This window comes from Dipodomys ordii, unplaced genomic scaffold, assembly GCF_000151885.1.
Source record: "Dipodomys ordii isolate 6190 unplaced genomic scaffold, Dord_2.0 Scaffold9, whole genome shotgun sequence".
Taxonomy (NCBI): Eukaryota; Metazoa; Chordata; class Mammalia; order Rodentia; family Heteromyidae; genus Dipodomys; species Dipodomys ordii.
In genome coordinates, this window is record NW_012267225.1 from 17,564,449 (window position 1) to 17,588,352 (window position 23,904).

Here is a 23,904-nt window from a genome sequence, read left to right on the forward strand (position 1 = left end):
TTACCACCAGTGGCTTTGAGCTTGATCGTCATGAGTTCCTCAGAGACTTTGCCCTTTTTGATAGCTTGTGCATTGAGAGGACATCCAGATAAGCTGTGAAAACAATTTTATACTAATGTGTGAAATATGCTTGTTTCTTATAAAAATTAAATAAAATTCACTATCTACTATTGATGTTTTTGCCTGTCCACTAATTTGCACATTTTATCATCTCTTTGTAGAAAGCAACCAAAATTATCTATTAAATCAAGACCGTAAGGTCTTCAGGTGGTTGAAAATGTTTTGTGTTCTGCGGATCCACTGCTCGCTTCCTTTGTTGTGTTTGATTTATTTTTCCATTTAGTCTTTCTACCCTGTACTAGAACTGGGGCTGGTACTCTACCATTCAAGTTATAACTCTACTTCTAACCCATTTCTGGATTTTGGGTAGTTAATTGGAGATAAGATAATTGATTTCTAACCTTGATCCTCAGATCTCAGCTTCTTGTATAGCTAAGATTACAGGTGTGAACTACTGATGCCTGGAACTAGTTTTTTTTTTCTATCAACATGAAATTATCCATGCATATTATGAATGAAACCTGTTTCTAACTGGCCAAAATTCCATGAAAAATGAAACAGAATCTAGTTTTTCCTGTTTTTAACTAAGTATGGTCTGAGATTTACAGAATAAGTCAAGTGATTAACAAAAGTCAAGAACAACTCCCATTTTCCCTAAATAATACTCAGTCTGGTTATGGAGAAGTTTCTGTTTTTTAATTTGAATGTGAAAATGTTACTTCTTCATTTTACAACTCTCTCCCTTGAACAGGAGAATAAAAGGAGCCGCTGTGAGTGTATTGAGAAGTGGCCATGGCAAGGGCCATTGTTCTGGCAGTGTTGGGAACTCTGCTCACTGAATAGCCACCCTCTTCAGCAGCCTTCCTTCCCCTAAGGTCACCTGCTTTATTTAAATTACACCAATATGATAATTCCAACACTGATCAAAATTGAGTTTCCATTGTTTGTGTGCAGATAATTCTGTTCTTCCAAGCAGCTATTAATTCTCATGCAGTTTTGTTGTATCTTTGTACAAACATTTTTAGATCATAATAAAAATGATTATAACCAGCCACTTAAAATATTTTTCTCCACAGAAATGCGGTTCTAATTCATCTACAAAACAATCCTTTCAACCTGAGGTTTGTGGTGCTGTGAAAAGTGGAAGAAAGTATTTCTGGAGGAAAGACTTTAATAAATAAATATGAGTTATTACATTTCTCTTAAAGAATGGCAAATTGTTCAATGCTAAAATTCTATGAAATATGGAAATAGTATAAACATAATAGTAATGGATAATAATTGGTAATACTATGAAAAGATAAAGCTGTGTGGTCAATTTTGATGAGAAGTTTTGAAGAGAAAAGAAAACAAGAAGGCTGTGTACAATAAGCTCACACTTGAGCCTGTAGTTTGGAAGCTTTTCACTACCCTTCATGGACAGGATGAGCCTCACTGTGATTGGTTCTCTTCCTGAGGATTCTGCACAGGTGTATCTAGACTTATGGTCACATGGGCTCCCAGACACTGGTCATGAATGGGATAAATATTTAGTTGGTAAACTGGATTTTACAATGACTCTGGAATATGTCTGTTTGTAACATATCATTAGAGCCTTTCTGACCTTTCTAAGGATCTATTTGTTTAGAAACTTGTAATTTTCCAAGTTGATGATGGCTAAGTATGGTAGCTCATGCCTATAATCACAACTATTCAGGAGGTAGAGATCAGAAAGATTGTGGTTCACATCTAGCCAGGACAAAAGTGAAACTTCAACCAACAAGCTAAGTGTGGTGACATACACATGTGATCCCTGCTACATGGAAGATCAAGTAGGAGGATCACACTCTAAGGCTGGCCTTGGGCAAGACAAGAAAGCTTATTAGAAGAAGGAAGGAAGGAAGGAAGAAAGGAAGGAAGGAAGGAAGGAAGAAAGGAAGGAAGGAAGGAAGGAAGGGAGGAAGGGAGGAAATAAAGCAAAAATGGGCTAGTGATCAGCTCACATAGTAGAATACCTGCTTACCTACTTACTCTGAGCTCAAACCCCAGTACCACAAAAAAGTTACTTAATATGCCAACTTATGTGTACAAGAATTATGATTCAGTGTAAGCTGACATTTTGAATAGAAACCCTTTCGTATAATTACTTGAATACAAATAAATTTATTTTTATAGTCATAAATTATGTTCCACAATTACATAATGTAGAACCAAGCATGTTGTTGATATGAAACTTAATAAACACATATCAAGGCAATGTTAATTTTTATTTTTATTTGCCTTCTTAAAGACAAACTGCAGGTAACATGGCCCACTTGATTTGTGACTGTTTTGGGGGAATCTGAATCAAACAAAGGCGCCTGTGATGGACATGGACGTGAGTTTGAAAGCAATCAGAACATAAGCCACCTGCAACATTCGCATTTTCTCCATAAGCAGATCTCACTGGTAACCTGGAAACAAGCAATTCCTGGAACACTTTATTTTCTGAAACGGTTGATCTGCATCCTTAGTACTCAACAAAGCATCAAGATGTTCCAACTTTGCTCAATCTGTACACAGCTCTCAAACAAATCATCAGAGGTTCCTTAAAACTGCACTGGGTTTTGAATCAGCATCATTCCCATCACTAACAGGACAAGAAGTGGACTCATCATGAATCTTATAGCTTTTTCCTTTTAGATAGAATATGAACCAGAAAGCTGGACTGAGATCACTCTTGTCCAGTGAAGGATTTGGTTGAAATCCATGACACTCAGTGATAAAAGAATTAAGTCAGTGTGAAGCTGTAAAAGGGTTTTCTAAACCTCCCTTCATCCTGCTCTGCACCTCACAGTTCTATGCCATCTTCTTTCTTTCTGGCTGCTGTGGGCGAGTCACAGCTTCCCAGCAGCAAAATAGCTACAATTTTGGCCGGAAGCTGAGCCAAGGTATGAGAGGGAGGGAATGATATAAATATGTAAAGTGAAACTTTACAATTATGTAACATAATAGAGTAGATATCACCACTTGGAACTGAAGTGAACCATTAAAAGACTGAACCATTTAAAAATAGCAGCATAAGCAGTATTTTAGAATACAAAAAGCAAATGCACAGTTTCTAGAGCACTTGAAAATTGTGCAGTGAGTTTTCAGAACTAGAGAAAATAACATTTCTGTTCTTCAGAGTAGTTAAATATCTATTTAGCAAACAGTGTTATGAGACCAAAGTGATATAATTAATGACATTTAGGAGGGTTTACCCCCTCCCCAAATCAACTCCAGTGACAATCACATCAACAAGACAAGAAGATGGAAAACAAACATTACCTTCTGTGGGTGACAAAAACATTATTTACATGTCCTAGCCCATTGCAGCCAGGCAAGGGACAATGGGGTAATTCTTGTTTGTTCAGTTTCCAGGACAGAGGGGTCCCATTGAGAGGATTCTCTTTCTGTCTCTTGGCAGCCAGAGGACAGCCGGAAGCTGTTCGATGTGACGTGTATTTACCTGATATGTGACCTTGGCCATCACATCCTACTACAGGGCATCTACAGAGACACAGCAGAAACATTACCAGATGAAGAGAAGCAGTAACAGTCCTGTGCTACCCAGGGCAAGCCATGAAACTATAGAATTTTAAAAGATGCTACCACAACAAGCAAAATGGTATTGTATTTGTAGTAATAATGGTTGACAGGCTTTGAGCTGAGCAGTATTTACGTTTTTTTGTTTGGTTGTTGGTGTGTGTGTGTGTGTGTTCGTGTGTGTGCTACTAATAGGCCTGGGTGCTGTTCTCAGCTTTTTTTGCTCAAGGCTGGAGCTCTTCCATTTGAGCCATGTTTCACTTCTGGCTTTTTGATGGTTAACTGGAGATAAAGAGTCTCACAGACTTTCCTATACCAGTTGGCTTTGAACCATATAATCCTCAGATCTCAGCCTCCTGAGTAGCTAGGATTATAAGTATAAACCACAACTGCCTGACTATTACTTTGTAAGATAGCACTGCAAACCTACTGAATAGAGAATGCTATTATCCAATTATGTAAGTGGTAAAAATGAGGCTTCTAATAAGAACTGAGCTGACTTACCTACTCATATTTTAAGCACACTCATTTTATAAGAAGCAAAAGAACAAAGGAGTGATAGGGAATGGACTCATTATCTTGCTCATGTAACTGTAACCCCTCTGTATAGTATCTTTACAATAAAGATATATTTAATAAAAAAGCAAAGAAAACCATGTTCATGGTTACACTTTTCAGCTATACTTAATCACTAAATCATATCATTTCTGGAGAAAGTCCAAGGGTATACAATGTTAACTGCCTCAATCAATACTACACAGCACATGGGACATGGTACTAGAATTTTAGTTTGCAAAGTTTAGGTACTGTATTTAGAAATGGTATAGAAAAAACTATATTTCTGTATGTATACTGTACCTATCATCTAGGACTCCACAGTCATTTCTTTGTTTTTTTTTTTTTTTTTTGGGTCCGGTCATGGGGCCTGAACTCTGGGCCTGGGTGCTGTCCCTCAGCTCTTCAGCTCAAGGCTAGTGCTCTACCACTTGAGCCACAGCGCCACTTCCGGCTTTTTTCTTTTTGCTTATGTGGTGCTGAGGAATCGAACCCAGGGCCTCTGGCATGCAAGGCATGCACTCTACCACTGAGCCCCCTTCCCAGCACCTCCACAGCCATTTCTTAGAGGAGGAAATTCAGTATAGATAGCTTAACTTTGTGCAACATTTAACATCTCAGAGAAAAATGTCACTTTTATAGTACTACTTTCCTTTAAAACAATTAGGAAAAGGAGAACTCTCACAACCACCCCTTTTTATTTTTTCATCATCAAAGAAATGCAGAAACACAGCTATGAATGGGAATTCTGTCTGCCTGTGTCTGTCTCTGTCTCTTTCCAGGATTTTAATTCAGGACCTACAGCCTGTGGGCAGGGTTGGGTCACATCCCCAGGTAATCAGTCTGCCAGTGCTTCAGGACTGTCAGGAGTGCCAGTGTTCACTGGTTTACCCTCTCCTGACTCTGGAGGCTTTACTGTATCCCAACCAAGGCTCCTCTCATTTGTCTAATAAGATAAAGCTCACCTTAGTGCTTCAACTGTTGCACTTACTTAAGCTCTGGGTCCTCTTTTTCTTCCTTGGTAGGAGTCATTTTGACGCCGCCTTTCCTTGCTCGTGGGCAGCCAGACAAGCTAAAATGTATAATCAACAATAAACAACACAAAACCATGTGATCTTATTGTTCTGCTGCAGACTTCTTGGCTCCCATTTCAAAAGTGGGATCAATCCTACCTTCTGTGGGAAGCATAGTTTCCAGTCACATGTCCAGAACCATCACAACCTGGGGTTGGACATCTGGAAAACAAGAGGACAGCGTGTGGACAAGGTCAGGGGAGAGAGGACCATCACGCCATGATCACACAGTGGAAACTTTGGACAGGACCCTTCCCTTAAATATGTCTAACTTTGGTTAAGAATCATTTTTAAAATATTGAATAGTAATTGGTATAGAATTTCTTATCTACTCATTTTTTGTTAGTTTTAATCTTACATTGAAAGGAACTGGACAGTCCCCAACCTATTCCTTGGCTTCTGTCTATGTCACGCAAAGTTTTTAACCTTTATGTAAAAAGGAAAATTTTTCCAGATTATTTTTGTGAATAATTATTTTTCCTTGTTATGCTGTGTCCAGACATAACAACCCATTTATTTTAGATAGGTGAACTTCAGAGACTTAAGGGCATTAATTAATTCTAATACCAGAGAACTTAACTAATGTATACTCAGTCATGCCTCATCATTATATTATTGACAATCATTAAACTTGGGGTACAAGCAGCAGAAGAGGAAGAGAAAACCATTTCTACTTAGAATGCTGTTTAGGAATAAAGTTCAAAATATACTGGGATATCTAAATTTATATAGATTTCAATTTCTTTGTTGCCATAAAAAATACCCAATACAGGTGAACACAGAGAGGCCATCCCCAAGATGGCCTTCATGTGAAGTGCTTTATCTTCACTCATTATTTTACACATAGTTCTACCAAAACAAGAATTCTGCTGGAGAAAAGCAACAATCGAAAGGTAACTGTGAATAATGTTTCTAGAAGTTGTACATGACACTTTGTACAGTGTCTACTCCTAGTTCTCTTTATTGTTTCTGGTACTAAGACTCCAAATTTTTTATATTGGTACATGTTGAAGGGTATAAGATGGATCATCAATTTTTATTTGTGTATATAATGTAACATTTTTACTGTGTATGTAATATAAAAAGATGAAAACAAGCAAATGAGAAAACTGGAATTAAAGAAGACAAGAGTAAGGAAAATAAAATCAAGAAGTAGATGTCAATATACATATGATTTTGAGATCTTGTAAACAAGGTAAGAATGAGCCAAATCTATGTTTAACATCCAAAAGTGAAAAATAAGTAAGATTTTAAATGCTGCAGGGTAAAATATTACCCATGTTTCTTAAAATTCATGATGGAAATGCTTTGTCACACTTCCTAAGTCCGATTTAGTAAATAAATTCTGAAATTAACAGAAGAAAGATTTGTTTCATAATTTCATCATTTCATTAAAAATATTATAAAATACAAAGTTCACAGGCAAGAAAGCTATAGTGGCTTAGTTTCAGCTGTGAAAAAAGAGTGTCTTGTTACAATTTGATAGGTATAATTACTTTTCCTTGGTGGAGGAGGGCCATACCAGGCTGGATGAATGGTAAGGAGAGAGGTATGCCTTCAACACTTACTTTAGTTCCTGAGAATTGGCAGCCATTAGGGACTTAAGCGTCTTATCTGCTAAAGGACATCCAGAGACACTAACGAGGGAAGAGAAAGAAAAAGAGATATATTAATGTTGACAAATTTAACTCAGAGAGCACCCTAAGTCTGTGACATATATTAAACTACTGGTGATTGGGAATTATAAAAAAAAATGGCTGAGTTTGAATGTTGTTTTGCTACTAACAAGAATGAGCACATAGGCACTCTAATTCTTTCTTGTAAACTCAGATGTGCTATTTATCTAGTGAAGAACTTTAATCCAAGGAGACTCTCTAGTTCCAGAATTCAATGATATGATGATTACCCTTAGAGTTCATTACCAGTGATGATGATTTAAAGGCTTAAACTAGTGTCCAAAGAGAAAGCAAATCATACCAACAGGAAGGTCACCTGAGAGATCCAACATGGACTTTTGCACTGTTTCATCTCTCTATAACTTGACCTGTTATTTTCCCAGGAACACAGGTGCCACTGCCTCTGGATAACTGGTCTACTCTAGTTACATTATCATCTTCAGTTAACGCTAGGCAGGACCAAAGCTTAATATAATTTTATAGCTAAAATACAGGATAACTTCCAAACCTAACCAATTCACTGTTTATTTCTGGTTCTAGAATAAATTTATTTATTAATAAATAGTCTAGAAAATAAATGTATACGACAGAGCGAACAGGTGGTTAAGTACCTTCGGTGAGATGCATAGTTCCCTGTGACATGGCCACTGCCATCGCACCCTGGTGTTGGACAACTAGGACAACAGAAATATAAACCATTAGGGCCAAGTGCATTTTGCAGATGTATGTGTTCTGCCCAATAGCTTATAAAGTAGTTCTCCTTTCCAGATAAGTTAACACTGTATGGGGCATGCAGACGCCAGAGCATTCAACTTTTACTTTGGCAAAAGCCAAAGAACCAGTATACTAGTACAAGAGAATAAACAGCATGCTGAGTTCCTTTCCTTAGTTATTTTTTTCCAAAGTCAACAATTCTCTAGTACAAATGATTAGAAACAGGAAAGTGATCCAACTATGTATGTCCTAGTGTTATAACTCAGCAATTAGTGACATTCTATCTTTTGAGAGAAATTTATTTAAAAATTATAAATTCATACTTTATTGTGACAGTAAATCTTAGAAATATTGCTACCAATTATATATTCTAGAAAGAAATATTTGTAAGCTCTTAAGACCAAGGCAACCTAGTAACTTAATGAATATTTCAGAAATCACTGACAAAAAGAGAATAGCCCAGTGCTGGTGGCTCACGTCTGTAATCCTAGCTACTGAGGAGGCTGAGATCTGAGGATCAAGGTTCAAAGCCAGCCCGGGCAGGAAAGTCCCTGAGATTCTTATTTCCAATAAACCACCAGAAAATCGGAAGCGGTGCTGTGGCTGAAGTGGCAGAGCACTTGCCTTGAGCTGAAGAACTGAGGGACAGCACCCAGACCCAGAATTCAAGCCCCACAACCGAAGAGAGAGAAAGAGAGAGAGAGAGAAACAGAGAGAGAGAGAAAGAGAAAAAGAGAGAGAGAGAGAAACAGAGAGAGAGGGCACACATTTTACTGAAATATAAACATATTTTTAGGTGGAAAAATAGCTGGCAGTGCAGAAATTGGTAGAAGTGTATTTAGTTGGTAAAGCTCAGGGGCAGTCTCACCCAAGCTGCAAACTAACAAAGGCCATCCCTAACTCAACCCACCTAGGAACAGACTCCCGTACCACATCTTTGTCTATACTCCATTTTACTTTATGAATTTCTCATATGTCCTGGGCTTCCCATGCATTAAAAATAATACAAGGGCTGGGAAGGTGGCTCCGTGGTAGAGTGCTTGCCTTGCATGCATAAGGCCCTGGGTTTGATTCTTCAGCACCACACAAAGTAGAAAAAAAAATCTGGAAGTGGTGCTGTGGCTCAAGTGGTAAAGTGCTAGCCTTGAGTTAACTTGCTGAGGGACAGCACCCAGGCCCAGAGTTCAGGCCCCACAACTGACAAAAAGAAAAAATCCACGACAAGACTCCAGGCACTGGTATCTCATGCCTGTAATCCTACCTACTTAGTAGGCTGAGATAGGAGGTGTGTTCAAAGCCAGCCATGGCAGGAAAGTCTGTGGGACTTTTATCTCCAATTAACCACCAAAAATCTAGGGCTGTGGCTCATATAGTAGAGCAACAAAGCTCAAAGACACCATCCAGGACCTGAACTCAAGCCCCAGAACCAGCACACACACACACACACACACACACACACACACACACACACAGTGTCATACAAACAAGTTAAGAAGGTAGGCATTAATTTTCCTTTCACAATCAGAGGTGCTCTAGTGTTTTAGTCATTTACTTTTTTGAAACTAGTGGCAAGTTGCTTATTTGGAGGAAGCACATTGACTTCGGCATACTCAGCACTGTTTGTGGTGCTGTCAAGAAAAAGGGAGAATCAGTTGTATCATTTCCTCCTCTGATTGCCTCAGATATCTTGCCCATGGTAAGGGTCATCTGTATGTGTAGAGAATAGATTTTAACCTTTTCAAGAGACATTTAGGATAAAATATTCCAATACTTTCTGAATTGCAATTTTCTAAGTTTTTTTTTCCCACTATTAAGTCACTTTGCATTCATTTTCAGGCAATTTAAAGAAACTATAAGTTAGAGTCCATGAAGGGATATTTGTTTTTCAGGGCTTGATCTAAACTGGGTCATCTAGTCTTCCCTTTAAAAACTCCTGGGTAAAATACTAGAAAAGGATGTATAGACACTAAAACATATTTTTTTAAAAATAAAGAAAAAGTAACAGTGATTATATCTGAGCTGAATTATCCTGAATGTTGTACAACAGAACCGGTTGGGAATTCCCACTCCGGAAACACATCGCCACCTGCTGTTCCCCAAAACACTGCATTTATTTTATTTTACTTCTATTTTTAATGACTCCAGTTAACCTTACCCAAAGATGAAAAGAAATTACAATGCTTTTAAAGCCACTTATCTATAAATCGTAAATGAAATAAAATAGCAAATAATTCAGTTGATAATTTTTTTAAATTAGTGGTACGAAAGGGTCAGAAGCAAAGAAAGGAAGCTTTATTGGCAACTCTGTAGTGAAAAGAGCTTCTGTTTAGGTTTCTGAGAGCCAGTTTTATTTTCAAAACCACAATGAAAAAAAACCCCTTACAGATCACTATGTGTCAATACCAATGGTTATATTGGCAAGGTTTGCAAGGGAATGAAAGTAGTAAATTCTCTCAGTAAAGGGTATTCAAATCCTATGCACATGGGGGAACTGCTAGCAGACAAAACGAATACATTCTATCCTGACCAACTTTTGGTAAGCAATTAAGGTACAATCATGTGTCAGAAACAATAAATGGAATATAACAAAGACTACAGTAAGACTTTATGAAACAAATACACTAAGAATGTTCAAGGTCTTTGAAAGCTTTTGATTTTTGTTTACCTTTGTACTCAAGAGTAGTCTCCTTTTTTTTTTTTTTTTTTGGTCTGGTTGTGGGGCCTGAACTCTGGGCCTGGGCACTGTCCTTCAGCTCTTCAGCTCAAGGCTAGGGCTCTACCACTTGAGCCACAGTGCCACTTCCAGCTTTTTTTGTTTTTGCTTATGTGGTGCTGAGGAATCAAACCCAGGGCCTCAGGGATGCAAGGCAAGCACTCTACCACTGAGCCACCTTCCCAGAAAGAGTAGTCTCCTTAACCAAGCAATCATACTTGACTTTTCTGATTAAACACAGTTGATCAAGCCAGGAGCTGGTGGCTCATACTTACAATCCAAGCTACTTAAGAGACTGAGATTTGTGAACTATGGTTTGAAGCCAGCCTGGACAGGAAGTCCTTGAGACTCTTATTTACAAGTAACTACCTAATAAAACCCTGAAAGTGTGGAGCTGTGGCTCAACTGACAGAACACTAACCTTAAGCAAAAAAGCTCAGGGACAGCACTGAGGCACTCTTGAGATCAAGCTCAAGGACCAGCCCCCCCACCTCCACCTGCCCCAACACACACAAAATATAGTTAATCCATCTGTTATACCAATTTAGTTGCACTAGCTTTGGGCAAGTTCTAATAGAAATCGGCAATTTTTAAGATATTACAAACTATCATATGGAAATGAAGTCTGTAAATAAACAAGTCGGAGTAGCAAGTTTGAATAGTGGGTCCACATGGAAATAAGGGCCTGGCTCACCAAAGTGGCTTCTTAGAAATAAACATTGGGAAAATGTGTATTCTGGTGTTTGGTAGCATCCAAGTCACACACAACTTCCTTAACTATGAGAAAAAGTAGAGTTAGTCTATAGGGAAGTTACTTAGAAGAGGTTTTTAAATTTTTTTGTAGTACTTGCAATTGAGTGTGATGCCTCACTTTTTAGGTGTGTGCTCTATTACTTATACCATGCTCAACCAGCTTTCCTCCAGGGCTGGACTCAAACTGGTGATAATCCTTCCTCTTGCCTATAGTGTACCGGGGATTATAGGTAAGCATCAACATGGCAGGCTACAAAAGTGCTTTCAGAGGTACTCTGGTTTGAACTTTGTGTTTGTGATTGCTAAACAGGTACTTTTATTGCTGAAAGTGCCTTTGGCCCTGATTTTTGCTTGTTATTTTTATTTTTTATTTTTTTATTTTGTCTATCGCGGGGCTTGAACTCTGGGCCTGGGCACTGTCCCTCAGCTCTTCAGCTCAAGGCTAGTTTTCTACCACCTGAGCCACAGTTCCACTTCTGGTTTTCTGGTGGTTTATTGGAGATGAGTCTCACAGATTTTCCTGCCCCAGCTGGCTTTGAACCGCAATCCTCAGATCTCAGCCTCCTGAGTAGCCAGGATTACAGGTGTGAGCCACCAGCAGCCAGCTGCTTGTTATTTTTAAGATAGGGTCTTGCTTCCTGCATTTAACTACTGATAGTTAACAGAATGTTAAAATGGCCATAAAGTCATTTTTATAAGCCAGGACAGTACAACCCCAAATTGTGAACTTGGTACTCTCACTTCCAGAATCTTATAGAACATGCACTGGACACTACTTACGTGATGAGTTCTTTTTTCAGATCTCTTGTATGAAGCTTGGGTTTAGGGCTTGGTATAGAGGCCTCTCCAGGAAATTTTTTTTCCTCTAAATTTTCTAAAGAGTTCACTGGGTCTTTCTGATAAAATACAAAACAGAAAACAAAGCAAAATAATCCAAATGAAAACCAGAATCATATCAACCAAAAATAAAAACAAACAAGGCAAAATAAAAGCAGGAGAGAGAAAAACAGACGCCATTAGGGAGTCCTGAATAGGTCACTGCAGTTTTAAGTCACTGGAGATAGGTTTGGGTCTTAACGTAAAGATTTAGCTGAAATACCATAAAAGATTTGAAAAAAGAAATAAGACACTAAAAAGGGTTTTTTCCCCTCTGTCATGCTCTTCATTCTAACTGTTAGGCACCTTTATCCTATGGCAAGAATGAGAAATTGAAATTAAAGGGGGAATACCTCTAAAGAGTTTATGTCTTAGTAAACTGAATTCTAAAAAAATTTTTTTTTCTGGTCTTTGGGGCTTGAACTCGGGGCCTGGGCAGTGTCCTCAAGCTTCTTTTCCTCAAGACTAGCCCTCTACTACTTGAGCCACCTCTGGCTTTTCTGCGTGATTTATTGCAGATAAGTCTCATGGACTTTCCTACCTAGCCTGGCTTTGAGTTGCAGTCCTCAGATCTCAGTCTCCTGAGTAGCTAGGATTACAGGCGTGAGTGCCTAGCTGAGATATTTCTCAAACTATGTAATTAAGTTAGTATATCAGCATGTTTCAAGTTCTATCATACAATAAATACTTTCTAGACAACAGAGAAATAGTTCTGTGCCAGCCAGCAGTCACAGCAGTAAAATAAAAGGAATATTGCAAAAATGAATCATACAGTTTTAAACAGAAGAGGAAGTAAATGTTGGTTAACAGAAGGCTCATTCCAATGTATGAGTAATTAACATCTAAATTATTTGTTTAAATATGTGATAAAGACTGCTGTAATTAGGCATTCAATTTCATTTTTTTCAATTTCATTTTTTTGGATAAGTATTCCCTCTTTTTTTGTGTGTGAATGTCAGTACTGGGACTTGAACTTAGAGCCTTGTGCTCATTTTTTAAATTATGTTTTTGTTATGCTTAAGTAGTTGTACAAAGGAGTTATTATTCAACATATCAGTTTATAAGTACAATTCTCTACTCAAGGCTGGTGCTCTACTGCTTAAGCCACACCTCTACTTCTTGAATAATTGTTCTAATTTTCCTGTCACTTCCTGATTTTGCTTTCTGTTTTGCTAAGTTGTTTTCTTGTAATGCAGTTATTTCTAAGACAGAATTTCTTATTGAATTCTTGTAACTTTCATGGCCTTCTTTTAAGCTTGGTACTGATTTTGAACTCACAAAAGTGACATTAATTTTTGCAAATCATTTGTTTTCCAAGCAATATATTATCTCACAGATAACTAATGATAGTTTTCCTAAATTGCATAATTATTTTACTTTCATCATTAAGACTTTATCCAATAAGTATAATACTTTCTGTATTTAATATAGAAAGCTGCATCCTAAATATTAAATTACTGATCTGCTTAGAGTAAGTAAACTGGAATTATCTAAAGTAAATCTCATTTAAGTTAAGTAAACACAGAAATTATATACTTAGTAATTATAGCACAAATATAATTTTTACATTTCTAAGCCTCCATTTAAAAGAGAAAAATTCCCAAGATTTCCCCAATGAAAAAAGTTTTAAGCATTCATCTTGTTAACAATGCAAATGTAATTTTTCACTTGTTAAATCAATTATTGCCCAGGAGTATGCCATTGTAATTACACTGGTAAAATATCTCAAGCGATAATATTTTTGAATCATATTGTGTTTGATTCTAAATAGTTTATATTGTTTTTCTGACAAATACAACAATAACTGATAAAATTTCATCTGAAGGTGAAGAGAACTGTGCTTCATAAAACTCACATCCTTAGGTGGAAAAAGAACTATTTCAATGTTACTTCATCAGGGAAGATGGCTAAATTACTCTCTTAAAGTATACAAATGGCTAAAAATAATTCCTAAATGTGATCATTTCATCATTCACTCCATTTGAGGTAATCTTAACTTAATTGGGATAGTAATTTCTACTTTCATTTACAAATGTCTTAGCTTTCTGGGAGTAGATGCAAGGGGTAAACCCAGCATTGTCTCTGTGTAGAACAACTATTGTATATCCATTTGGAAGCTGAATTTTTCACACAAATGGTATGACATAAAGAATCATTTCACTATTTTCATTATGATAAAGTTAAGAACAAAGTCTCAAAAGGCATGCACATTTATTTATAGGAGAGCATTAAAAATTTCCAGCTGCTATTTGATAGCTGCATCTACATATTATGGAAGGCAAGAGAATAGTGGATTTGGAAAAAATGATCAGTTATAAACATTTAAATTATTATTTGGCTTAATGTATACAAAATATTCTGGCAGGATATATGGTATTTGGCATAATAACACATAGTAATGTTTTAACAGCATAATTTTATGAGTGTTGACCTTTGAAACATTTAACAAAATTTCAAAATTATAGACTCCTGTGTATTCAATTGTTTTATAAACCAATCTCCCCCGTTTTACCTCTGGAATCCTGTAGAGAAAGGGACATGTGTTAAAATACAGGTGGCTATCACTAACAGAGATTCTGGATAAGTACAATGAAAAAAAAAGCATTTCTTATTGGATGACTTCCTAAACAATATGCAGTGTACAATAACTCAATAGCATTTGTATTCTTTTCCCCAAACTTAAAGCATCATTTTGAAAATAACAATTTTCTCCTGTGTAAGACATGTAATAGAGAACTGGCATACAAGTGTGTGTAGGGAATCTGTGTGTGAGTGCAAGTCTTTAATGTACAGATGGAACTTTATACTGATTTCAGTAAAGACCAGAACATAATGGTAACATGAATAACAGATAATAGCATCTGGCACTTTTAACATTTTAAGCCCTGAAATCTTTGGAGAACTGACAGTTGAATGAAGCTGACAGCCCTAGTTATTTCTAAGTACTTTCCTTTCGAGATAATTTGAGTTTTTTCCAGATTCAGGACTTTTTTTTTTTAAGAGGGCATCTGGACAGGCTATTTCACTGAGAGAGACAGACAATATTTTCTGAAAATTACCACCAAAATTAAGCAACTGTTGTGCATATGAGCTAGGTAACAATGAATTAGAAATAATCGCTGGATTTCTGGTGATGTGAGTGTTGTATATGGTAGGGGCAGGAGGTAGGGCAGTTGTGGGAGCAGAACACACCACATCTGGGTATTCAGACAGTTACCATGTTATAGGGCACAGGTTCTAGGACAGCTCACTAGAAAGTGACAAGAACAAGCCACTTCTGTATCTTTTTTATGAGATACATTACAGATACCCATCTGTATCAGAGGACTCTGGGCCTCCATCCTTGGGAACACCTGAGACAATGGCAGCTTCCATTATATCTTCCCCCATGTCATCGCTTTATTCTTCTTTCTTTTCTTTTTTAACTTTTCCTAATATTCTATATGTTGTCTCTGGTTTTTGTTGAATATTTTTCTTTTCCTTTTCTCCACTTCTCCCACTTTCCCTTTTGTCTTTGTTTCAGGGTATTCTAGGGCCATGATGTAATTTCTTTGTGTAAGGGACCAACTCAATCTATCTGAGTTTTCAATTTTCTACTCTAAAATACGGTAATAATACTGCTGTACTGGGCTGTGGAGGTAAGACAATTCAAAGATTCCTTGTCAGTCTGGTGCTGGTGGCTCATGCTTGTAATCCTAGCTATTCAGGAGGATACAATCTGAGAATTGCAGTCAATGCCAGCCTGAGCAAGAAAGTCTCTGAGACTCTTAGCTCCCTCCTGTTAACCATCAGAAAACTGGGAGTGTCCATGTGGTTCAAAGTGGTAGAGCTTTAGCCTTGAGTGAAAATGGTCAGGGGACGTGCCCACACCCTAATTCAAGCCCCACAATTGACAAGGAAGAAAGAAAGATTCCCTGTCATCATTATTCTTACTGTATTGATATTTGTCTGATACCTTCCAACAAGGACACCGTATATAATTTAGTTTTTCAAAAGAATACCTAGAAAAACAACATTTTGTCAATTTCAAGATCCAGAAAAGAATGTAAAAGATACTCTGTTCATAGGTAATCTTGGCACAGATGAGGAACAAATATCAAGTCTAAGAAGCTGTACTGAGAGTTGCAATGATTCAGAAGTACTGTGTGTATCCCTACCAACTACAACTCTTTCAAGCCCTAAGTCACCCTATGCAGACTGCTATGACGATAAGTATTTCCTTAATTCAAACCTATAGCAAGTATGCTGATCTAAGAACATACTTAGGATCTCTAAAGTCTTCATTGTCTTTTTTATTGGTACTAAGTTCCAACATGACTTCTAAATTCTGTTTCTCTGATTACTCAGGTTAAAACCACAGCAGTAAAAGACTGTGCTATCTCAGGTGGACCCATTGCAACAATGAGATGTACAAGTCGTTATGACAAATGATGAACTTTACAACTTTGGCGGGTGGGAGGGGTGGGGGGGGAAGATGGGAAGGGACAGGAAGGGGAAACAAAGGAGGAGGCAACAATGGTTGATAAGAAATGTACTCATTATCTTGCCCATGTAATTTTTTTTTTTTTTGTCGTGGGGCTTGAACTCTGGGCTTGGTCGCTGTCCCTGTGCTCTTCAGCTCAAGGCGAGTGCTCTACCACTTGAGCCACAGCACCACTTCCAGTTTTCTAGGTGTTTGTTGGCGATAAGAGTCTCACGAACTTTCCTGCCTGGGCTGGCTTTGAACCGCAATCCTCAGATCTCAGCCTCCTGAGTAGCTAGGATTACAGGCACTGGTGCCTGGCTTTGCCCATGTAATTGTAACCCCTCTGTACGGTATTTTCACACACACAGAGAAAAAGACTGTGCTTTCAAACTTGAATAAATAAGCCACTCTGAAAAAACTAGTCCCCTAAAAGCTTCAGAGAGAGAGAGAGAGAGAGCGCGTGAGAGAGAGAGAGAGTCTCACTATGTATCTCAGGTTGGTCTTCAACTCACAATTATCTTGCCTCAGCCTCCTAAATTCTGGGATTATAGGTGTGAACCACCATGCCCGCACATGCTACTCTTTCTTTATCAGAGTTTTTGATCAGGCTCCCTGCCAGACTCTGAGCTCATGCGATGCTAGGGTGCACCTGCATGGTGGAAGCATGGCCTGTTTGTCACTGCATCTCCAGAGACTTCTAATCTCACTTCATGGATTCAGAGATACCAGGGAAGGTGTGTGGAAGGAGGAGGACGTCACTACAATGTAAGTCAACACACACTCTGAAATTGTTTTAAAGCAAAACTCAGATTCAATTCTCCCTCAAGTATCTCAACTTCAAAAAGTTGAAAATGCTCTTAGAAGAGAGCAGCCTCTTACCCATCAACTGCTAAACCTATTAACTTTTCTGAAAAAGAGTAAAACAAGATAACTCACTATCACCATCAGAGTCACAACTGTAATTACATATGAACCATGGCTGTCATGTCTTCTAATTGCCACTGAGGAGTATAGGACTAAGCTAGCCAAGGCCTGCTTGGACTAGTGGCTGTAGCCTATGAAGATGAAGGCTAGATGGGCTCCTTTATAGTCACAACCTCCTCTAAGGAAGCCAAATGCACAAATATGTCCCATTGACTTTGCCATCAGAACATCTTAGGTATCTGGCATTCATGAACACCCCTATCTAAACAAGGAAGGAAAAAGAAAGAAAGGAAAGGAGGGAGGGAAAGAGAGGGAGGGAAGAAAGAATCAGACACCCAAAGTGGGGACAGTGGATTGGCAGACTCTGTGTCGGGTGGTCACAAAAGAAACCTCATCCCTTGGATCTGAGACCACCTCTGTGTCTTCATTGTCCATGTCCATGCCATCCAGTAGGAGTGTGAATGGAACCACACAGCCACCTAGGGATGCCAATAGAGCTCCTTCATGAAAGTAAAAACAAAACAAAACAAAAAATCCAATTGGACAGAATTTCAAGATTCTTCCTTATCACTGATTAGATTTCACCTTCAACTTTCTGACTCAGTGAGTTGGCATTCCAGTGCTAACCAATGCCTTTCCCATTACAGTCTGCTGTAATTTCTTGTGCAGTACAGACAATTGTCATTATTGTGGGGGGGCAAAATTTGCTACAATTACATATTCTTTTAGGAGAGTGACAAGAAAAGTTGGGTTCACTGATAAATTTTATCTGCAATTTAAAATAATCACTTTATCAAAAATCTAAGACAAGATATGGAATCATGTACTATGGAAACAAAACTGTGAGATACAGAAGGACCAAGCCGCAATCATGCTCTCTGTCTTCAGCTTATTGATCACATAGTTAAACAATACCTCTTTTTCCTCCTCTGTCTTCCCATGGGTTTTGCTATAGTTGATAGGAGTGTCCCAGCCCTCTTGGTCACAGAGAGCCTGATAGAATGCTGCATTGACCAGAATGCTGCTTGTCTTGAATGGGGAAGAGGAAGGTGTTGGAATGGTAGGGTTAGAGGAAGTTAGATGTGCAGACTTGTCCAGGATTCGAGATTTTTTCATGCTTAAGTCCAATGTGCCATTTTCATCCACTTCTATCTCGGCTCCCTGGTATATAACAGGAAACAGAAAAACATTTAAGCAGTTTGCAATTATAGCCTAGACACGTGGGGCTTTTAAAGGATCATTTTAAATGCAAGCTTTTATGGCAGTATATCTGCTTTTAAAGCTAGGTTTCTGATTTGTACTGCGTAATGTTCAATTCTTAGATACACTTTTAAGAACAGCCCATTAGTGAGCTTGGTGTTTCTGGGTTTAAACAAAGTAAGCTTAATACAAATAAGATGTTCCAAATACTAAATGTATTGCCTAAAATTGTTTTATATGTGTATATATTTTTAAAGTTTAGCTTTAAATCTTCTTTTCTACTTTACAGAATTATCACTGCAAATTCATCATTTAAAGCATTAACATTTGTGCTTCTCAAAAGGCACATATAACTTCCCAACCCCCAAATCACAATATTAATCTAACATGAGAAATATGCAAACACAACCAGCTGGAAGATAATTTTTATTGGAATATTAGATTAATACAAAACCAACATTTCACCCTAGGTTATGTGAACTGGAAAGGCTTTGTTCAATTATGGAGGGCAGAGGAGAGAGAGGCAAACAGTACAAACCATATTTCACCCTAGGGCCTAAGACAGCAGCTGACAGCTGCATATTTGGAATACAGCTTTTAGATTAAGAACTTCAGAAGAAATGTGTTGATTTTCCAGATGTTTAGTATAAGGCTTAAAATTAATGTTAACTTACAATGTTCCTCCTTGAGATACCTTTTGTCAATATTTTCAAATGATTCCTCTCCCCTCCTCCCCCGCCCCCACCCACCATCTATCTCTCTTGGTAATGTCTAGCTACGTGACCCAGGTTGGCCTTAAACCTGTGATTTTCCTGCATTGTTCTGGTACTGGGCTAACAGACGTGTACCATCAACACTCAGATTTACTGTTTTTGAAGGAACAGTTTCTCGTTCTGTGTTTGGCCCAAGTCCTAATAAATTGCTCGTGTGGCCTGGATCTTCTTCAAGACTAACCCTGTGGGGTGCTTGTACAGAGTCCTGCACTGAACACTGCCACTCTATAAAACCCTAAAGCTGGAAGAACACGCCTGCCATTTTTCCAACTGGGTCAAATAACACCTTTCTGATATCTTTCATATCATCCATCAATTCACTGTTCACTTCTTGACAATTTCTTTTCTCTTTTCCTTTTGGTTAGCAAAGCAGAAGTCTTTTAAAAAATATGTTTGCATAACTCCTGTGGTAACTAGTTACTTTCTGGGTGATGAGTCTTAATTCCCCTTCCATATGCCTCTCTTCCCAGCAATCACCTGTGAGTTCTGGCCAGCACTATGCTGCCTGTGCCCGATTGAAAAATAAAAGTATCACTTCTATTTGCTTGTTGTACCTGCACAGTTCTATTTTCAGTCTCCCAGTCAACAAGCTAGATATGCTGCATTACATTTGTGGGAGGTAAATACACTTCTAATATGTTGTACTAAGATGCTTTGGTCATATCTTTCTGTCCCTTTTTAGTAAATAGTTTAATCTCCTGTGATAGTTTTAAGCCCTGAATTTGACAGTACAGCTTATCCAGGATAATAACATAGTAACCACAACATCTTATGCCATCTGTATAATATCAAATACGTTTTTATACCAGCATTAATAAACCTTAGTTACAAAAATTCCAAATATTAACCCTATTGGTGCCACAGGCTGTCTCTCTGCATGATCTTACAATTTGTTCTGCCAGTCATGCTTCAAGGCAATTTTTGGCTTTATAGCTGATATGTAACTATAGCAATGAAACAGAGCTATAGTAATCAAGTTTAATGGCCAACGTAAAGTAAAATGCTAAATATTGTAGTTGCTGACATTTTTTTCCATTAAAAAAACTTGGGTTAAGACTGCACAACCAATAGTCACATAAAATTCCAGACCTCTATGACAGATGGCTTAGGAAAAAGAAGCCATGTGACTGGGCTGCAGAGTTTTATAGCAAAACCCATAAATAGCACAGATTCGAGCTCTATGAAAGATACCAACTATTCCAAGACTGTATTCATATATATTTTCATTTTTACAGGAAAATTCCAAACAGTAAATAAAAAAATGAAAGATTCTTGAAGTTATGGTTATCCATCTTGGGCAACAAAGGCTTGATTGAAAAACAAAAAACATTACTCCCAATGTTTAAAAAAGATGCTTTTCTCTCCTGTACCCCAGCCGGCTTCCCCGAGCACCTGACTTTGTGGAGAGGGAGCGTGGTACATGTGTAGATCTGGGGTACAGATGGGCTTTAAGTAAGCGCACAGATGCATTCAACAATGACACTCAGTAACAGAGAAGGGCCTTTCTGCTGTAGATGGGGACCGTGCATTTACAGTATTCGTGTTTATTCAGAGCAGTAGCAATAGGCATCTAGATTCTGTGCCTCTAACTACAAAGGCAGCAAAAATACAAGCAGTCAGAGAGGCCATTGGAGGCACCTGTTCAATGCACAGCTGACTCGTCCCAGCCTAGTCCCCCTCCAATCTCCATTCATATACTGACTTCTCAGTATACTGGGATGTATTTTATCTATTTAAATTATTTACACTTAAAATTTAAGTTTTCTTGGGCACTCGTAGGATAAATAGTCTTGTGTGCTTTCTCACTTTGTGTGTTTCCTGCAGACCATCTACTTGAGCAGCTTTCTAGTTATTAATAGTAGGCAGCAGCATGCTGTGTTCTGTACTTTATTGAGAACGTACTTATTATGTTTATGACAATGTATTTTGGGAAAACAGAAATTGAAAAATGGATTGTTCCTTTGTTTGGAAACATGGATCAAGTGGTAAAAGTCAGCTATAAGCAAGAAGTGAATACAAGGCCCTGAGTTCAAGCCCCCATACATACACATACACGTGCATGCAAACACACACACACACACACACACACACACTCACACATACACACACAAATTACAAACACACATTAAATAGATTTTTCTGCCTTCAAGGAATTTATTTTGTGCGTATATATCTGCTTAGATAATTTAATTAATAGAAATGAATGTTAAATTGAAAGCTGACATTAGTATTGGTTATAATCTTTATCTGTACTATATAATTAGATGTCCAAAACCAGAGAAATGACTTACAAAGTGATGGCACATGTATTCAACAGAATTCCACTGGTCGGTGAAATGGTGGTTATGAGAACTGAGCATTAGGCATGATGGAAAATGCTTACAAAACTGAAGACAGGAAACAGGTTGGCACTCTTGCTGTGTTCACAATCAGAGAAAGAGGTAGAATTGTTTTTGGAAGACCAAAAGGGAAAGCACATAAAATTTTGTACTTAGAGGCTTAAGTTGTTTCTTTCCATTATTTTAAAGGCAAATGATAATATTAGTTTGTTTTAAAAATTAAAAATTTTACATTTAAAGATGGTGATTCCATAAATATTCAGAATTTTAAAATATAATTTGTAAACTGTTCTATTATAAATATATAATTGTAATAAGATTATATACTTAAGATTATATAATTATAACTGTATGATTATGAAATGGCTAGTGTTCACAATATTAACAAGACATCACTGTCTCTTTCCTTGGTGGGAACGTTTTCTACTAGTTCAGGATAGTCACTGTCAGCCTTTCTTCTTGAAGTGGCTGGTAGGCAGTACAAATCAGGCATCAGGATTTTTGCTGCACTTTGCCTGAGCTTCCTCTCACAGCTCTAGTCCTTCATTGTGCCTTGAGGGTTTGTGCTTGGGAACTGTCTTTTCTGTCCTGAATGCTGACTTAAATATGTTTTCAAAGTATACAGAGCATTAACAAACAAATGAAATTGAAGTATTTTATTCTTACTCAACAGTACTTAGGTGTTAAAGTGATAAACTTGTCTAAAATGGTTATTAAATCAGAATGTTGAATACAGAGAAGAGATGACTAATGTAAGGTATACAATTCAAATGAAATTTCAGATCCTTTCCCCTGGACCTTGAGACTTAAATCATAATCCATGAAGTGGCTGGAAGGCTGACAGTCTATGTTTGACATGTCCTTAAGAAGCCAGGTATGTGTGAATTCAAGTCTCAATTCCCACAGTTAAGAGTGGTGCCAGTCAGAAAAAGTCATTTACTATCTCTGTAAAACTTCTCCCACCTCTAAGAAAGGGGCAACACCAACTTTACAGACTTTCTAGGAGGATTAGAAGGATTCATGTGGGCAAAGTAGTAATGAGCAATGACTGGCCCATAGGAGGTATTTCATACATAATAGCCAATGATTATAATAATGTAGCTATGTACCTAGGGTTGTATCTCTCTCTGTCTTTTTGTTGGTCTGTCTACAAACAGGATCTTGGTATGCAGCCTAAACTGGCCTCAAATGTGAAATTCTCCTGTTCAACATCTTGACATCTGAGATTACAAGTGTGTGTTATTGATTCTGGCTCAGAATTATTAATTAATCTAATTTTAGAATACATATACACTCAATTCTTCATGATCCTTGACACAATACCCTCATGATGCCTCACTTTCAGTAGCTGGTACAATCTTTGCTGATGTTCTAGTAGCTGGAAAAGACTGCTTTTGAGTCCTATCTATCCCAGGGTCACCAGGCTATTCCTGATAGCAGGTAGCAATAATGTCACTTGGACATCATGCTGTTTCTAGGCCTTGTTCAAGCACTAAACAGACTTTGAACTTTAAACATTTCAAGCAAGTGTCAATTTTTTTGTTTTCTTTTAAGGCACACTGTGCATATGTCATTTTGTCTGAACAGGTGGGGAAAACACCAAAACAAACAACAGAGTGCTTGGCAAGCAGCAGGGATGAGGATAAAGATAGACTGTGAAGCATGTTCCTACCTCTGTGGATCAAGATGGGAGGAAAGAAGAAATACCAGAGAGGATTTGAGTCGGACTGACATAGCTCTCAAGAGTCACTGAAGAAAATCGCTCAAGAAAACCCTAGTGCTTACTCCTTGCCTGGGCTGGGCTCTGGTCAGGACCTACAGTGGCTGGACGAAAGCACTGAGGTACATGGAGCTGGGACCTGTTTATGTTTCACAGCTCAGATTGATTTCAAATTAAAATAGAGGCTATGACACACATCTTAGAATGGAGGAAACCACTAGATTCAAAAGATAGTTGGTGCCATGAATCTGTGGTGCTCACACCTGTAATCCTAGCTACTCAGGAGGCTGAGATCTGAGGATCTCGGTTCAAAGCCAGCCCAGGCAGGAAACTCCGTGACACTCTTATCTCCAATAAAACACCAGAAAACCAGATGTGGAGCTGTGGCTCAAGTGGTAGAGCATTAGCCTTGAGCTGAAGAGCTGAGGGACAGCGTCCAGGCCCAGAGTTCAAGCCCCATGATCAACAACAACAACAAAAAAAAATGAGGCAGCTTGTTAGGCAGTGAGGACAGCGA

General features: G+C 38.0%; 1 protein-coding gene across 1 annotated transcript in view; it reads right to left on the reverse strand.

Annotated features, from left to right (window-relative positions):
• The window catches only part of St18 (suppression of tumorigenicity 18, zinc finger), a 61,935-nt gene that overhangs the window by 13,256 nt on the left and 24,775 nt on the right, over positions 1-23,904 (reverse strand). The window contains exons 8-15 of the mRNA XM_013009265.1: positions 18,271-18,516; positions 11,871-11,986; positions 7,522-7,584; positions 6,803-6,871; positions 5,334-5,396; positions 5,153-5,233; positions 3,349-3,570; positions 5-93 (exon numbers count right to left, since the gene is read on the reverse strand). Of these exons, the coding sequence (XP_012864719.1) occupies positions 5-93; positions 3,349-3,570; positions 5,153-5,233; positions 5,334-5,396; positions 6,803-6,871; positions 7,522-7,584; positions 11,871-11,986; positions 18,271-18,516 (949 nt within the window). The remainder of the gene's footprint in view (positions 1-4; positions 94-3,348; positions 3,571-5,152; positions 5,234-5,333; positions 5,397-6,802; positions 6,872-7,521; positions 7,585-11,870; positions 11,987-18,270; positions 18,517-23,904) is intronic.